Below are 15,891 nucleotides of genomic sequence, written 5' to 3' on the forward strand. Positions count from 1 at the left end.
GTGTCTGCCCCCAGCACAAATACCCCATGCCTCGATGAACACAAATTCATAAAAGGCCATTTTAAAAAAACAGACATATTCTCCATCTCTGTTATGTAGACTAGGAATATTGCAGGTTCGATCCTCAGTCCATTAACTGATCTCAGCTGGGAAACCAGTAAGGACACGGTCGGTCTCGGTGCCCAGGTTAGTGAAAGGAAGGCTTGGCCAGAGTTTGCCTGCGCTGTTGCCCACTGTCGGATCACACGATGTTACTCACTCAGAGGCTACTTGAGCGAAGTACCAGAGGGTGACCAGCACCTGTGTAACTGTTCCCCAAGGGGACAATGCTAAAAGGAGGGGAGGAGAGAAAATCGCAGCAGAAAAGGTGAAGAAACCTGCACCGAGTGACAGATGTTTTCCTTGCCTTCAATGTGAGGGCCAAGACACAACCGGTTTTAATTCCACACTGATTTTATTATTTTCATAAACATAGTAATTAGGTATACTGACAGTGAATTAACTATCAATAGTGGCATTCACAGCCGTGGTTAGGTATCAGATCAACAGCAACCACAACAAAGGATCATTTATACAAAAGAAAGTATCTGAACGGCACTACGATTATCACAAAGACCAGAACATGAGACTCACGGCAACCTTTGACCTCTTCATTTTATCATTTTCCAAACTGCAGAGGAGGGGGAATAAAAGTATCTACAAAACAGTGAGTTATGGAGCCAGATTCACTATTTGCAGTGATCAGAGCAACTTATTGCATCCTGTGTTACTGAAAGCAAAAAGTACATAGACCATCTAGAACAGTTAGTTAACACACCAATGCTAGGAAATGCCTCCACATTTAAGTAGCTCAAAGTGTGATGCTTTCCCATTGCAATAGTTAAAAGAATTGAATACGAGAGCACTATTACATTGGCACAATCTAATATGTACCATGGCACTGATTGACTGGAGAAATACAGGACTCATGAAGGCCTGCGAACAGGTTGGAGAGGCTCAGGCAGCTACATTTACCAAAATAAAATTCACTGATTGTAACTCATGCAGAAAAAAAGCTGTAGACAGCCTTTTAATTAAGTTAGGCTAGAAAATCACAGACTGCTACACTGTGAAGGAATGAAGCAATCCCTACTCTTTATGTTTTAACTGCTCCATACTAATATGGAATAGAAATCCTTTTGTTGTGTGGGTTGGGTTCGGCCACGTTCTTGTTTTCGACATTCGATCGATCACCTTTTAGCATGACACCTCCATGGTGTGTGAGATGTTCGGAGTCACCTGGCCCACACTGTCGCTGCTGTTGGTTTGGGTGCAGATACGTGGACGGTGTCCCTCTACCGAGGTGGCGCTGGTCAGCGAGGCTGTGCGTGAACGAGCCAGCCGAGTCATACTAGCAGATGCCACTGAAGAGAGAGAGAGGGAAGTCACAATTCACAACATAACTCGGTAAACCCAGTATTTCAGCCAAAGGTTTAAAGTATTAGTGGAGCAGCAATCTGAGGAACCTTGCACTGAGGCTCAAGCAATGAGGGCAGCCACAGGGGGTTTGTTCAATGGTTCTTAGAAAACCAGACAATATGTGTCCCCTATAGGCACCCATACCACATTTTACATAGTTTGCCTAGAACAAAGCACGGTTGTGACATGCCATTTGGAGCGGTACTCAAAAAAGTCATGCATTTAGTTTCCAATGGAGCTTCATAAGTCTGTCATGCGAGTGATGTTACTGTCTCACAGCCTTCACGTGCAAGTTCGGGCCTAGACTCAGGCCAGTATCTACATTCCTGGCAGAGAGCAGCCAGAGTCCAGGATTGCAATGTGCATTTATTAGCAAACGTGCAGTGATGCATACCTTTTGCCCAAAGCATCCATGTAACAGCCAGAGGAGCTGTTGCAGCTCTGAAACGTGTTCCTATCTCCCACTACAGCAGAGAAGCAATTTGTTCTATTCGCTACCCTAGTTGTTACTTACTCTGTCCTTTCACCATTCACCAGCCCGGAGTGCAGGCAGGTGCCCTACTCACAGGTTTCCCCCTCTCCTGTGATCAACTCACACTGAAGGACAAGCATAACGACATCCTGCATCAAGTCCCTCCCTCCGGGGAGGTACTGTAGCTCTCGGCACTTCCCACTGACGTTCTGCCTGAAATTGGGGACTGGAAGGTAGAACTTGTGATTCTCGACATATCATCATCTACCACTCAATGTCATCAGGGCAATTTGCCAACACTGCGCCACCAGATTGGAAGGACAGTAGAATTAAATGAGAATGAATTGCCCGAGGTCATGTTTGGGAAACCAGAAATTGGAACCCCAAGGGCTCTTCTCCATGCCTCAGACTTAAGAGCATAAGAAAAAGTGAAGTCTGGAAAATAGCCATTCAGCACACTGAGCATATGCTCCGACATTTAATTCACGCAGCCTAGGATCCATCTGCGTCTTGAACTCCCGCCCCCATGTCGATTCTACAGTCCTACCTATCACTGAGTAAAGACATTTTTCTACAATCTGTTTTAAATTTATATCCCCGGTCCCACTGGGCCAACTTACCTATAAGGTAATATGTTGGGTTCATCTTCTCTATATCAATTAATGCTTTATATAACTCAGTGCACCTAGGCCGCCTCCTCATAATGTTTCTAAATTGTAACACTCGAGTTTTCCTAATCTTCTCCTCATGATTTATCACCGTTAAACTACACTTTCCAATAACTTATTTTATACTAAAACAAAAACAAAATACTGCCGATGCTGGAAATCCGATTTCCAACGTATTTAATATTTATTTTAAAAAATATATTTTTGGTGATATCTGAACTATTGTAGGCTGCTTTGGTGTGCTACTCCCATTCTATTCAGATCGTCAGACTGCTGCTAAAATGCTCATGTTAAAATGCTCATGTGCTAGAGGAGCATCGCGAGCTGAATGATTAAACTGCAACCGCCTGCAGTGGGACACATCCTGCTTTATCTAAGTGGCTCAGATCTCTCATATTTTGCTTCAAAAATACTTGAACATCTTCCACTACAGGGTCAATCTGCTGCTTATTGTCAAATAGCTAACTAGCAGTTAGTGATTTTAATTATAAGCTCCTGCAGCAAATGGAGAGTGGAGCAATCAACTGCTTAAACACTGCAGTCATTTCCCAATGAAACCAGTTACAGCAGCTGCTTCTGTCATTGTAATGCTGATTGAGATCAAAGTCTGGTTTTAAGCTGCAAATATTGAAACCCCCCCCCCCACACAAAATAATAGGTAACGTACAGCAGGTTTGTCAGCATCCGAAAGACAAGTTGACGTTGACGTTTTGGGTAGAAACCATCAGAACTGATGGTAAACCAGATCTGCCCTGGGTCTCCTTGAAACATTAACCTGGCCTTTTTTCAGTCGTGGTTGGACCGGCTGTGTATTCCCACCATGTTGTGTTATTATTTATGCCTGTCTTCCCTTCTCTAACGAAAGCAGTGAATTGAACGCTGATTATGATTGTTACACCTAAGGCTCTGAATCGGAAGATCCTTCAGATTCCCAATATCCCAACATTGGCTTTATAGTCACCTTTTGCCAATTAAAAGAAACCAGACAGGAGGATGGAATTGGCGTGGGGCAGGCACACAACCATCACGGCTTGACTTTGAGGTTTGAAATCCTACCACCGGCAGATTCTGAGACACAGGAGGACAATGGAAAACAAAGTACAATTCCGTTTTTAAAAACAAGACTTTGGTGTCTGGTTGTTGTTTTGGAAATTTCCAAACAGAACAGAGTGGGGGGCAAACTTCCTTACATTCAATGAAACAAAATGGAGGAAAGGTTAATCATAATGAAGATATTCTGCTCCCTGATGCCTCAACCACGCCGTAAATATGACTAGATAGGATACTTACTAAATGTGTTTGTGATGTCTTCTATCTGACTATCATTATTATATTCACTGTATAACCAATTGGTTCATTTCCACAAGATCCATTGGACACCTTGTTCTATTTAAGGAAATAAAATACATATAGAAATATACACACCCAAACCTCGCTGGAACTTAGAAAACACGAGAGTATTCAAGGCTCCCCAATGCTCAAGTGCGAGTGAATTTCGGTTAGAGGCCAATAATAGTAACACACAAATGTTGTGAAAGATGCGCATTGGCTGTCGCAAGCTGCAGCGAGATGGTGAGAAAGAGAACAGTTGAAGACCAAGTGACGGGCACAGATGGACAAGCACAGCTCATGCATTGCCGAGGGAAAGGGCCCGTGATGTGAAAGACAGGCTCGAGCGCAAGCAATGAAACAGTTCATGAAGAAACAGGAAACCGGTACCTGCTCCACTACTCAGTCGTCTATCCACTAAATACGCAACTGAGCGTGAAATAAGGAGGTAGGAAACAGAACGTTACAGTCTACACCAAGAATACACGTGGACTCATATCCAACTCATACAGGAACACACACAAGTACGCACGGTCTCAGCCAGCTGGGACATCTCGCTGGAATGCCCGGTTTTACTGAGGCTTTGACAGACATCTGGTGAACCAGAGATGCAGCGAGCTGCAATGATCAGGCTTGGCCCAGGACCCCATATTCCGCGTTTCACTCCCCCATTGCTCCAAGTATGGCCTAAGTTGTTATGTTAATATTACCTGTAAAAACTCAGGAGAGGGAGATCTGGTAATAAAGACAGTGCCATCCAGGCAGCAAGAAGCACCAGCCCTGAGGGGCTTATTATTCAGGTGTCTTTAGAGAATAACGTTTGCCCTATCAGCATTTCCGTGTGCCTCAGGTACTGAACCCACGAAAGCGGGCTGATTTCTGGTGTCAGTTTGAAATTACAGTATTATGGTAACATTCACACTCTACCAAATCAAACACTGTGCCCAGGACCCCTGCTGGTGCAGCAACTTGTCTGTTTGCTGAATTATTCCGCTGAACTGAACTCGCCATTTTGACTTTTTTTTGTATTGCCCAATTTATTTTCTCTTTTCTACCTTCCTCCTTAACTGGTCCAAAATGCAGGTGCCTGTATTGTGTCCCACGCCAAGTCCCACTTGCCCATCACTTGTATCCTACCCCACACTCTTCGGGTTAACTCTGCCCTCCTGTGCACCCCCTACTCCCCTTGCTTCAGCCGCCTCGACCCTACACTGGGCACTGTATAAACTTGTAATTACAGCACTCAACTTTTTGATTTAGCTCCTGTTTAAGGCTAAGTGCCACACAATAGAATTTTTTCGTGCAGCTTGATAAGTCGACATATATGCACCACTTGGTCAAGATTTATCCGGATATTCAATAACAAGTTATTTTTGATGCATTTTGTTACATCTTTATAATAAATACTAGACTTTCATCGAACGCTTTTCTCCGCAGTACGAATTTGCAATGCTCGTAATGAGAACTCGCTGGGGTAGATTTCCATCTTTCGTGGCCGGGCGTTAAATATCGCCTGGGCAGAGCACAGAACGGAATATTTGGCGAGGAGGAACGCACGCTGGGAACGGAACCGAGCGGATACTCCCGCCATTGAAATTAATAGAAGGACTATCCAGCGGGTTCTGCAAGGGGCCTGGGATCTTACTCGCCTCGTTTTCCTTTCTGCCCTCCGCACAGGCAATAAAGATGAAAACCTACCCCACTGAATCAGGCAGGGTTTAACTAAATACATTAAGGGGGGGAGATGGGGAATCTCATCGATGCAGAGCACTTTTGGGGTTAAAGTGGAGTAACCTCACTGTGAACCCACTTTCCTAACCCCTTACTCAGTGGAAATGACTAACACAAGTGATTCGAGTTCAGCTCAATCCAGATTCTTATGAGCAGCCGCCAGTTAATGTGACTAGAGAGAGAACCACTGGTCACAAAGAATATTGGCCAGCGTCTCAAAGTGCTCCTATCTTACACGACTTGTAAAAAAATTCACATGGGCAACATGAACTCATTGCAAGAAACAGACTTACAAGGAGAATTACAAGTTAAACTGAGATGTGTTACATAATCTAAATGTTACAAAGGGAGATTTTACATCGACTTGGTGCCTCTCGATCCCTGCCTTGTGGAGTTAGTTCTCTGCTCATTGTCAGCTCTTTCACTCCTTTAGAAAATGCTTGCACACGGACTGTGCTTTAACACTAACGTGGAGAATGAGCCAGGGAGCAGGCGTTATCTGTAGGAGGGTCCACTGTAGCGGCACAATGACTGGACAGTGGAATAACACTTTGAGGAGAGTGGGAGCCACCTCAATCCCCAGTTCAGGAAATCCCTGGAGCAGAATTTAATTGTAATGATAAGCAAAAAAAAAAAGTGCAGCTGCTGAAAATCAGAAAGCAAAACAAAAATGCTGGAAACTGGCAGGAGGGTCAGTAACCAGAAGACACAGATTTAAAATAATTGGCAAAAGATCCAGAGGAGATTTGGGAAAAAAATTCCACAGTTATGATCTGGAATGCACTGCCTGAAAGGGTGGTGGGAGCAGATTCAATAGTGACTTTCAAAAGGGAATTGAATAAATACTTGAAGGGAAAAAACTTACAGGGCTACGGGGAAAGAGCAGGGGAGTGGGACTAATTGGATAGTGCTACCAAGGAGCCGGCACAGGCACGGTGGGCCGAATGGCCTCCTGCTGTGCTCTATGACTCTATCAAACACTCAGAAGGACAGCCAGCATCTGTGCAGTGAACAGACAAGTTAACGTTTCAGGTATGGAGCCTTTGTCAGTTCTGACAAAGGGTCCACACCTCAGATATTGACTTGTCTGTTCCCCAAGGACACTGACTGACCTGCTTCCAGCATTTTCTGATTGTAATAATGTAGTATAAGCATTTACATATTCAGCAAATATGAATGTTACATATCAGTTTGATACATAATTTGGAGACATTTCCTCAGTCAGCATCTGGTAATGTTGCAATTAGTAACCGGTTCATGCCAGACTGCTGTAGGCAGAGCACTGAAGTTGAAGCTCTGGAAGCAGAGATGGAGCTGTTCAATGCTGCTGTATTAGGTTGTTTTTAAACCTTTAAAATGTTGTTCCTTTTCATTCAATCTTGGATTGCAAACCCTAAAACAAGTTCAAGGTAAGAGTGTTACTTACTGACAGGGTGGCTATCAAATGAAGAACAAGGGACAGAGAAAAGTACAGAAAAGGCAAATAATCACACTGAGTAAAAGAGTTCCATTCAGTAATAGCAAGAGACCCAAGACTGGTGAAGGTAAATCCGAGAAACAGGGAAGGTTTAAACACCAGTTGAATGTTTTTATTAAGCAATATAGGAGATGAAAAAGTGGCCAGATGAAAGCATCCACTTTCCTACCAGTTACTGGGAAGAAACACTACCTAATGATAATTTAAACTCTAAGAATAAAATCTAATACCAGAAAAAATAGTGAAAAGAGTCAGAGTGAGAGAGCAACCGTAAACAACTGTATTTATAAAAGATTTGTTTCATGAATACAGAAAACGGGAGGAACAATGGAAACTGCATTAAAGACTCCCAGTCAGGCAGAAATTTGGTGAACCAACAAGTGGCAAGACAGTTTGCTGAAAACCAGGTAGTTCTTGAATAGGGAGGCTGCTCTGAAAGCAAGATATAGACATCTAGACATGGCAATGCAAATGTGTAGGGCAGCCAGAAGCACCAAAGAGTTCTGCATTGAAGAACCCAGAATCATTAAGCCAATAAGTCAAGAAAGAGGTTCCGAAACAATCAAAGGAGAAATCTGAAATTCAATCCATCAAAATTAGAGGGAGGAAAAGACAATTGTGTGGAAACTCTGGGACATAGCTTAGATCTAAAATGTGTCCAGTCCTTCAGAATCCATGCATAAAATGGAAAAAAATAACCACTACTTATTACAAATCATTGAACAGACAGAATCAGTGCGCGTTATGGAAGAAAAGCCACTATTTGCTGCAAATCAAGCAAACAAGAGAAAGTGTGTGCTACTATTAGCAGTGAATGGAATGGTTATACATTTTAAACTGGAGCACAAGTGAATGACATATCTGAGCGAGATTACAGTGTAGACCTAAGTTGCAGCAGGCTAAGATAGAAGTGGGAGGATACTGCGGAGCAGTCCTACCACCTGAAGACCTACATCACGTGTACTCGCCCTGTTAAGACCCCATATCACAAACCATGACACACAATCTCACTGTGATCATACACCGAGGCACACAAAGTCACTCAGGGTATGGAACACTTAAATAGCAATGCAAGGATCCACCTCAAAATCAGGATAAACAGCCCCAGTAACACACCATGCAGAAAAGTACTGCTGGCCTGCAGGAAAAATCAAAACAGAGCGTGATGGAGGTTTTAGATATCATAAAACAATACATGAACCAATGGAATGGGTGCCCCCCATTAGTAATAGTTGGCAAAATGAAAAGTAAATTTGCTGGCACCCCATAAACATACATAGGGCCGTCAAAAGAAAACATTTCAAACTTCCAACTCATAAGCAAATTAAAGCACAGCTTGCTGATGCAAGCTATTTTAGCAAGTTAGATGCATCTACAGATTTCTGGTAACTGAAAGTGGATGTAGCAAGTTACACAAGTTCAATACCCCTTATGGAAAACATAGATATCTTTCAGCTTCCCTTTGGTATTTCTTCTGCAAAACCATCCATCTGAAGATGTTGACACATAATTTGTGTGATGTTCGTACAAAGTATCAGGAACTACTGGCAGAATCAACCCGAAGCTAGATGACCAATGCATATTTGGAATCCTCAGCTGATATTTCTTGCTGACATCCTCACTAGCCCGACATTATGAAAGTTGTAGCGATCGAGTTCGTAACATCCACAGCAAGAAAGATGTGCAGAGACTTTTAGGAAAAGCCAATTACTTGCAATAAATCCATACCAAATCTTTCAGCAAAAATATTAACTCTTCGAGAACAAAGATTCCTGAATGGACCTATGATCATGGACAGGAAGAAACGTGGGAAAATTTAAGGAGCTGCGCCTGCAAGAACCAGTTCTGAAGTCCTACCATCCTGAGAGGTTAGTAACAATTGCAGCAGATGCATCACCAATAGGATTCTGGGCCATGCTGGCAGAGTGATGAGTTGTCACAAACTGGGTGGGGCATCAAATAGCTGTTCCTAGAGTGCTCTGAACAGCCGCTTTAAAGTATAAAGCGAAAGAGCAAAGGAAGATTGGGACTTGTGTATCTCCCTTTATAACCTTTAGGACTGTGTACTGATCCTGGGAAAGTTGTGATCAATTAATATCCCCTTTATAATGTGACAAATGGCCTCCTCCTCGACACTGGTGCTTTGTGAAGTGTAGTGTTTAATTTTAATAAGATTTGGAAACCAATTATTTCACACAGTTTGATTTCCCCAGTTAATTTGAAAACCACAACAAGTCCCTCTAAACGTTTTTCAAGGTGGTAAAGGCACGCTCCACTGCTACGCGTAGAGTCTTATCAGTGTATTGATCAATCCTTCTCTGTCAATAAACCTTTTAGATACAGGCATACGAAATATAACCATAAAGTTATGGCAAGTACACATTTAGAGCAGCGTGAGAGCAAACAGACACAAGGAGAAACACAGAGCCAATAGGAGCACTAGTGCACACAATTAGTACAGAGACAGGGACCCCACCACACAGAGAGCGAGCATGTAATCAGATACAATGGAATACCGGCAGTTTGAATATCACACCACAACACAGCAGATGATATATTACAATCACAACTGTCAACCATTCCCCACTTATCAATCTTACATTTTCCCCCAATGTTTCCAAGCGCCTTGTTAATATCTCATGCCACAAAACCAGACACACAGGCTCACTGTGAGTAAACCCCATGGTGAACAGTCTCAGTGAGTAAACCCCATAGTGAACAGAGTCTCACTGTGAGTAACCCCCATGGTGAACAGTCTCACTGTGAGTAAACCCCATGGTGAACAGTCTCACTGTGAGTAAACCCCATGGTGAACACAGTTTCACTGTGACTAAACCCCATGATGAGCACAGTCTGACTGTGAGTAAACCCCATGGTGAACAGTCTGACTGTGAGTAAACCCCATGGTGAACACAGTCTCACTGTGAGTAAATCCAATGGTGAACACAGTCTCACTGTGAGTAAAACCCATGGTGAACAGTCTCACTGTGAGTAAACCCCATGGTGAACACAGTTTCACTGTGAGAAAGCACCAGAGTGAACACAGTCTCATTGCGAGTAAACCCCATCGTGAACAGACTGAATGTGAGTAAACCCCATGGTGAACAGTCTGACTGTGAGTAAACCCGAAGGTGAACAGTCTGACTGTGAGAAAACCCCATGGTGAACAGTCTGACTGTGACTAAACCCCATGGTGAACAGACTGACTGTGAGTAAACCCCATGGTGAACACAGACTGACTGTGAGTAAATCCCATGGTGAGCAGTCTCACTGTGAGTAAACACCATGGTGAACACTCTCACTGTGAGTAAACCCCATGGTGAACAATCTCACTGTGAGTAAACCCCATGGTGAACACAGTCTAACTGCGAGTAAACCCCATGGTGAACAGTCTCACGGTGAGTAAACCCCATGGTAAACACAGTCTCACTGTGAGTAAACCCCATCGTGAAAAGACTGAATGTGAGTAAACCCCATGATGAACAGTCTGACTGTGAGTAAACCCGATGGTGAACTGTCTGACTATGAGAAAACCCCATGGTGAACAGTCTGACTGTGACTAAACCCCATGGTGAACAGTTTCAGTGTGAATAAACCCCATGGTGAACACAGTCTGTGTGTAAATCCCATAGTGAACACTGTCTCGCTCGGAGTAAACTCCATGGTGAACAGTTTCACTGTGAGTAAACCCCATGGTGAACAGTCTGACTGTGAGTAAACCCAATGGTGAACACAGTTTCACTTTGAGTAAACCCCATGGTGAACACAATCTGTGTGTAAATCCCATAGTGAACACAGATTCACTGTGAGTAAACTCCATGGTGAACAGTTTCACTGTGAGTAAACCCCATGGTGAACAGTCTGACTGTGAGTAAACCCAATGGTGAACACAGTCTCACTTTGAGTAAACCCCATGGTGAACACAATCTGTGTGTAAATCCCATAGTGAACACAGACTCACTGTGAGTAAACTCCATGGTGAACAGTTTCACTGTGAGTAAACCCCATGGTGAACAGTCTCACTGTGGGTAAACCCCATGGTGAACAAACTCTCACTGTGGGTAAACCCCATGGTGAACCATCTCACTGTGAGTAAATCCCATGGTGAATAGTCTCACTGTGTGTAAACCCCATGGTGAACACAGTGAGACTGTTCACCATGGGGCTTACTCACAGATAGACTGTGAGTAAACACCTTGCTGAACATAGCCTCACTGTGAGTAAACCCCATGGTGAACATAGTCTTTCAGTGAGTAAACCCCATGGTGAACAGTCTGACTGGGAGTAAATCCCATGGTGAACAGTCTCACTGTGAGTAAACCCCATGGTGAATAGTCTCACTGTAAGTAAACCCCATGATGAACACAGTCTGTCTGTGAGTAAACCCAATGGTGAACACTGTCTGACTGTGAGTTAACCCCCATGGTGAGCAGTCTCACTGTAAGTAAATCCAATGGTGAACACAGTCTCACTGTGAGTTAACCGCCATGGTGAACAGTCTCACTGTGAGTAAACCCCAAGGTGAACAGTTTCACTGTGAGTAAACCCCATGGTGAACACAGTCTGTCTGTGAGTAAACCCCATGGTGAACAGTCTGACCGGGAGTAAATCCCATGGTGAACAGTCTGACTGTGAGTAAACCCAATGGTGAACACAGTCTCACTGTGAGTAAACACCATGGTGAACACAGTCTCACTGTGAGTAAACACCATGGTGAACACAGTCTGCCTGTGAGTAAACCCAATGGTAAACACTGTCTGACTGTGAGTTAACCCCCATGGTGAACAGTCTCACTGTAAGTAAATACAATGGTGAACACAGTCTCACTGTGAGTAAACCCCATGGTGAACAGTCACACTGTAAGTAAACCCCATGGTGTACACAGTCTGACTGTGAGTAAACACCATGGTGAACAGTCTCACTGTGAGTAAACTCAATGGTGAACACAGTCTCACTGTGAGTAAACAACATGGTGAACACAGTCTGCCTGTGAGTAAACCCCATGGTGAACACCATCTGACTGTGAGTTAACCCACATGGTGAACAGTCTCACTGTAAGTAAACCCAATGGTGAACAGTCTCACTGTGAGTAAACCCCACGGGGAACAGTCTCACTGTGAGTAAACCCCACGGGGAACAGTCTCACTGTGAGTAAACCCCATGGTGAACAGTGTCTCATTGTGAGTAAACCCTATGGTGAACACTGTCTGACGGTGAGTTAACCCCCATGGTGAACACACTCTCACTGTGAATAAACCCTATGGTGAACAGTCGCACTGTGAGTAAACCCAATGGTGAGGTCTCACCATGAGTAAACCCCATGTTGAACAGTTTCACTGTGAGTAAACCCCACGGTGAACAGTCTCGATGTGAGTAAAACCCATGCTGAACACAGTCTCACTCTGAGTAAACCCCATGGTAAACAGTCTGACTGTGAGTAAACCCCATGTGAACAGTCTGACTGGGAGTAAATCACATGGTTAACAGTCTCACTGTGAGTAAACTTAATGGTGAACACAGTCCCACTGTGAGTAAACCCGATGGTGTACACAGTCTGTCTGTGAGTAAACTCCATGGTGAACACTGTCTGACTGTGAGTTAACCCCCATGGAGAACAGTCTCACTGTGTGTAAACCCAATGGTGAACACACTCTCACTGTGAGTAAACCCCATAGTGAACACAGTCTCACTGTGAGTAAACCCCATGGTGAACACTCTCACTGTGAATAAACCCCACGTTGAACAGTCTGTCTGTGAGTAAACCCCACAGTGAGCAGTCTGTCTGTGAGTATACCCCATGGTGAACAGTCGCACTGTGAGTAAACCGCATGGAAAACAGTCTCACTGTGAGTAAATCCCATGGTGAACAGTTTCACTGTGAGTAAACCCCACGGTGAACACAGTCTGTGTGTAAATCCCATAGTGAACACAGTCAAACTGTGAGTAAACCCCATGGTGAACAGTCTGACTGTGGGTAAATCCCACAGTGAACAAACTCTCACTGTGGGTAAACCCCATGGTGAACCATCTCACTGAGTAAATTCCATGGTGAACAGACTCAGTGTGTCAATCCCATGGTGAAATGTCTCACTGTGAGTAAACCCCATGGTGAACACAGTCTAACTGTGAGTAAATCGCACGGTGAACAGTCTCACTGTGAGTAAACCCCATGGTGAAAAGTCTCACTGTGAGTAAACACCATGCTGAACATAGCCTCACTGTGAGTAAACCCCATGGTGAACACAGTCTGTCTGTGAGTAAACCCACGGTGAACAGTCTCACTGTAAATAAACTCAATGGTGAACACAGTCTCACTGTGAGTAAACACCATGGTGAACACAGTCTTTCTGTGAGTAAACCCCATGGTGAACAATCTGACCAGGAGTAAATCCCCTGGTGAACAGACTCACTGTGAGTAAACCCAATGGTGAACACAGTCTGTGAGTAAACCCCATGGTGAACAGTCTCACTGTGAGTAAATTCAATGGTGAACACAGTGTCACTGTGAGTAAACACCATGGTGAACACAGTCTGCCTGTGAGTAAACCCCAAGGTGAACACTGTCTGACTGTGAGTTAACCCCCATGGTGAACAGTCTCACTGTAAGTAAACCCAATGGTGAACACAGTCTCACTGTGAATAAACCCCATGGTGAACAAGTATTACTGTGAGTAAACCCGATGGTGAACAGTCTCACTGTGAGTAAACCCCATGGTGAACAGTCTCACTGTGAGTAAACCCCATGGTGAACAGTTTCACTGTGTGTAAACGCCACGGTGAACAGTCTCACTGCGAGTAAACCCCATGGTGAACACAGTCTGTCTGTGAGTAAACCCCATAATGAACACTGTCTGACTGTGAGTTAACCCTCATGGTGAACAGTCGCACTGTGAGTAAGCCCAATGGTGAACAGTCTCACCATGAGTAAACTCCATGTTGAACAGTTTCACTGTGAGTAAACCCCATGGTGAACAATGCGACAGTGAGTAAACCCCATGGTGAACAGTCTCGCTGTGAGTAAACCCCATGGTGAACAGTCTGACTGTGAGTAAACTCCATGCTGAACACAGTCTGACTGTGAGTAAACCCCATGGTGAACAGTCTGACTGTGAGTAAACCCCATGGTGAACAGTCTGACTGGGAGTAAATCACATGGTTAACAGTCTCACTGTGAGTAAACACCATGGTGAACAGTCTCACTGTGAGTAAACCCCATGGTGTACACAATCTGTCTGTGAGTAAATCCCATGGTGAACACTGTCTGAATGTGAGTTAAACCCCATGGAGAACAGTCTCACTGTGTGTAAACCCAATGGTGAACACACTCTCACTGTGAGTAAACCCCCATGGTGAACCGTCTCACGAGTAAACCCCATGATGAACAGTCTCCCTGTGAGTAAACCCCATGGTGAACAGTCTCACTGTGAGTAAACCCCATGGTGAACAGTTTCACTGTGTGTAAACACCATGTTGAACAGTCTCACTGTGAGTAAACCCAATGGTGAACAGTCTCACTGAGTAAACCCAATGGTGTACAGTCTGTCTGTGAGTAAACCCCATAATGAACACTGTCTGACTGTGAGTTAAACCTCATGGTGAACAGTCTGACTGTGAGTAAACCCCATGGTGAACAGTCTGACTGGGAGTAAATCACATGGTTAACAGTCTCACTGTGAGTAAACTTAATGGTGAACAGAGTCTCACTGTAAGTAAACACCATGGTGAACACAGTCTCACCGTGAGTAAACACCGTGGTGAACAGTCTCACTGTGAGTAAACCCCATGGTGAACAGTTTCACTGTGAGTAAACCCCATGGTGAACACAGTCTGTGTGTAAATCCCATAGTGAACACAGTCAAACTGTGTAAATCCCATAGTGAACACAGTCAAACTGTGAGTAAACCCCATGGTGAACAGTTTCACTGAGTAAACCCCATGGTGAACAGTTTCACTGTGAGTAAACCCCATGGTGAACAGTCTGACTGTGAGTAAACCCCATGGTGAACAGTCTTACTGTGGGTAAACCCCACGGGGAACAGTCTGAACAGGAGTAAATCACATGGTTGTGAACAGTCTCACTGTGAGTAAACCCAATGGTGAACACAGTCTCACTGTGAGTAAACACCATGGTGAACACAGTCTCACTGTGAGTAAACCCCATGGTGAACCATCTCACTGTGAGTAAATCCCATGGTGAACAGTCTCACTGTGTGTCAATCCCATGGTGAACAGTCTCACTGTGAGTAAACCCCATGGTGAACCCTGTCTCACTGTGAGTAAATCGCACGGTGAACAGTCTCACTGTGAGTAAACCCCATGATGAAAAGTCTCACAGTGAGTAAACACCATGCTGAACATAGCCTCACTGTGAGTAAACCCCATAATGAACACTGTCTGACTGTGAGTTAACCCTCATGGTGAACAGTCGCACTGTGAGTAAACCCAATGGTGAACAGTCTGACCATGAGTAAACCCCATGTTGAACAGTTTCACTGTGAGTAAACCCCATGGTGAACAATGTGACTGTGAGTAAACCCCATGGTGAACAGTCTCGCTGTGAGTAAACCCCATGGTGAACAGTCTCGCTGTGTGTAAAACCCATGCTAAACACAGTCTCACTCTGAGTAAACCCCATGGTGAACAGTCTCACTGTGAGTAAACCCCCATGGTGAACCGTCTCACTGTGAGTAAACCCCATGGTGAACAGTCTCACTGTGAGTAAACCCCATGGTGAACACAGTCTCACCGTGAGTAAA

The 15,891-nt window shown here is 44.2% G+C and overlaps 1 protein-coding gene across 5 annotated transcripts in view; it reads right to left on the reverse strand.

Annotated features, from left to right (window-relative positions):
- Positions 1–435: 435 nt before the first annotated feature.
- ndrg4 (NDRG family member 4) overlaps positions 436–15,891 on the reverse strand; it is a 461,376-nt gene continuing 445,920 nt past the window's right edge. For 4 of the 5 annotated variants that reach the window (XM_085991057.1, XM_085991055.1, XM_085991053.1 and 1 more), the window contains 2 exons: positions 4,318–4,356; positions 436–1,403 (listed from right to left, as the gene is read on the reverse strand). In XM_085991057.1, coding sequence (XP_085847183.1) covers positions 1,237–1,403; positions 4,318–4,356 — 206 coding nt within the window. In that variant the 3' untranslated portion in view covers positions 436–1,236. The remainder of the gene's footprint in view (positions 1,404–4,317; positions 4,357–15,891) is intronic. The other variant, XM_085991054.1, reaches the window with a different exon arrangement.

The sequence above is a fragment of the Somniosus microcephalus genome, chromosome 6 (genome assembly GCF_052327205.1).
Source record: "Somniosus microcephalus isolate GS21.2 chromosome 6, FLI_Smic_1.0, whole genome shotgun sequence".
Lineage (NCBI taxonomy): Eukaryota > Metazoa > Chordata > Chondrichthyes > Squaliformes > Somniosidae > Somniosus > Somniosus microcephalus.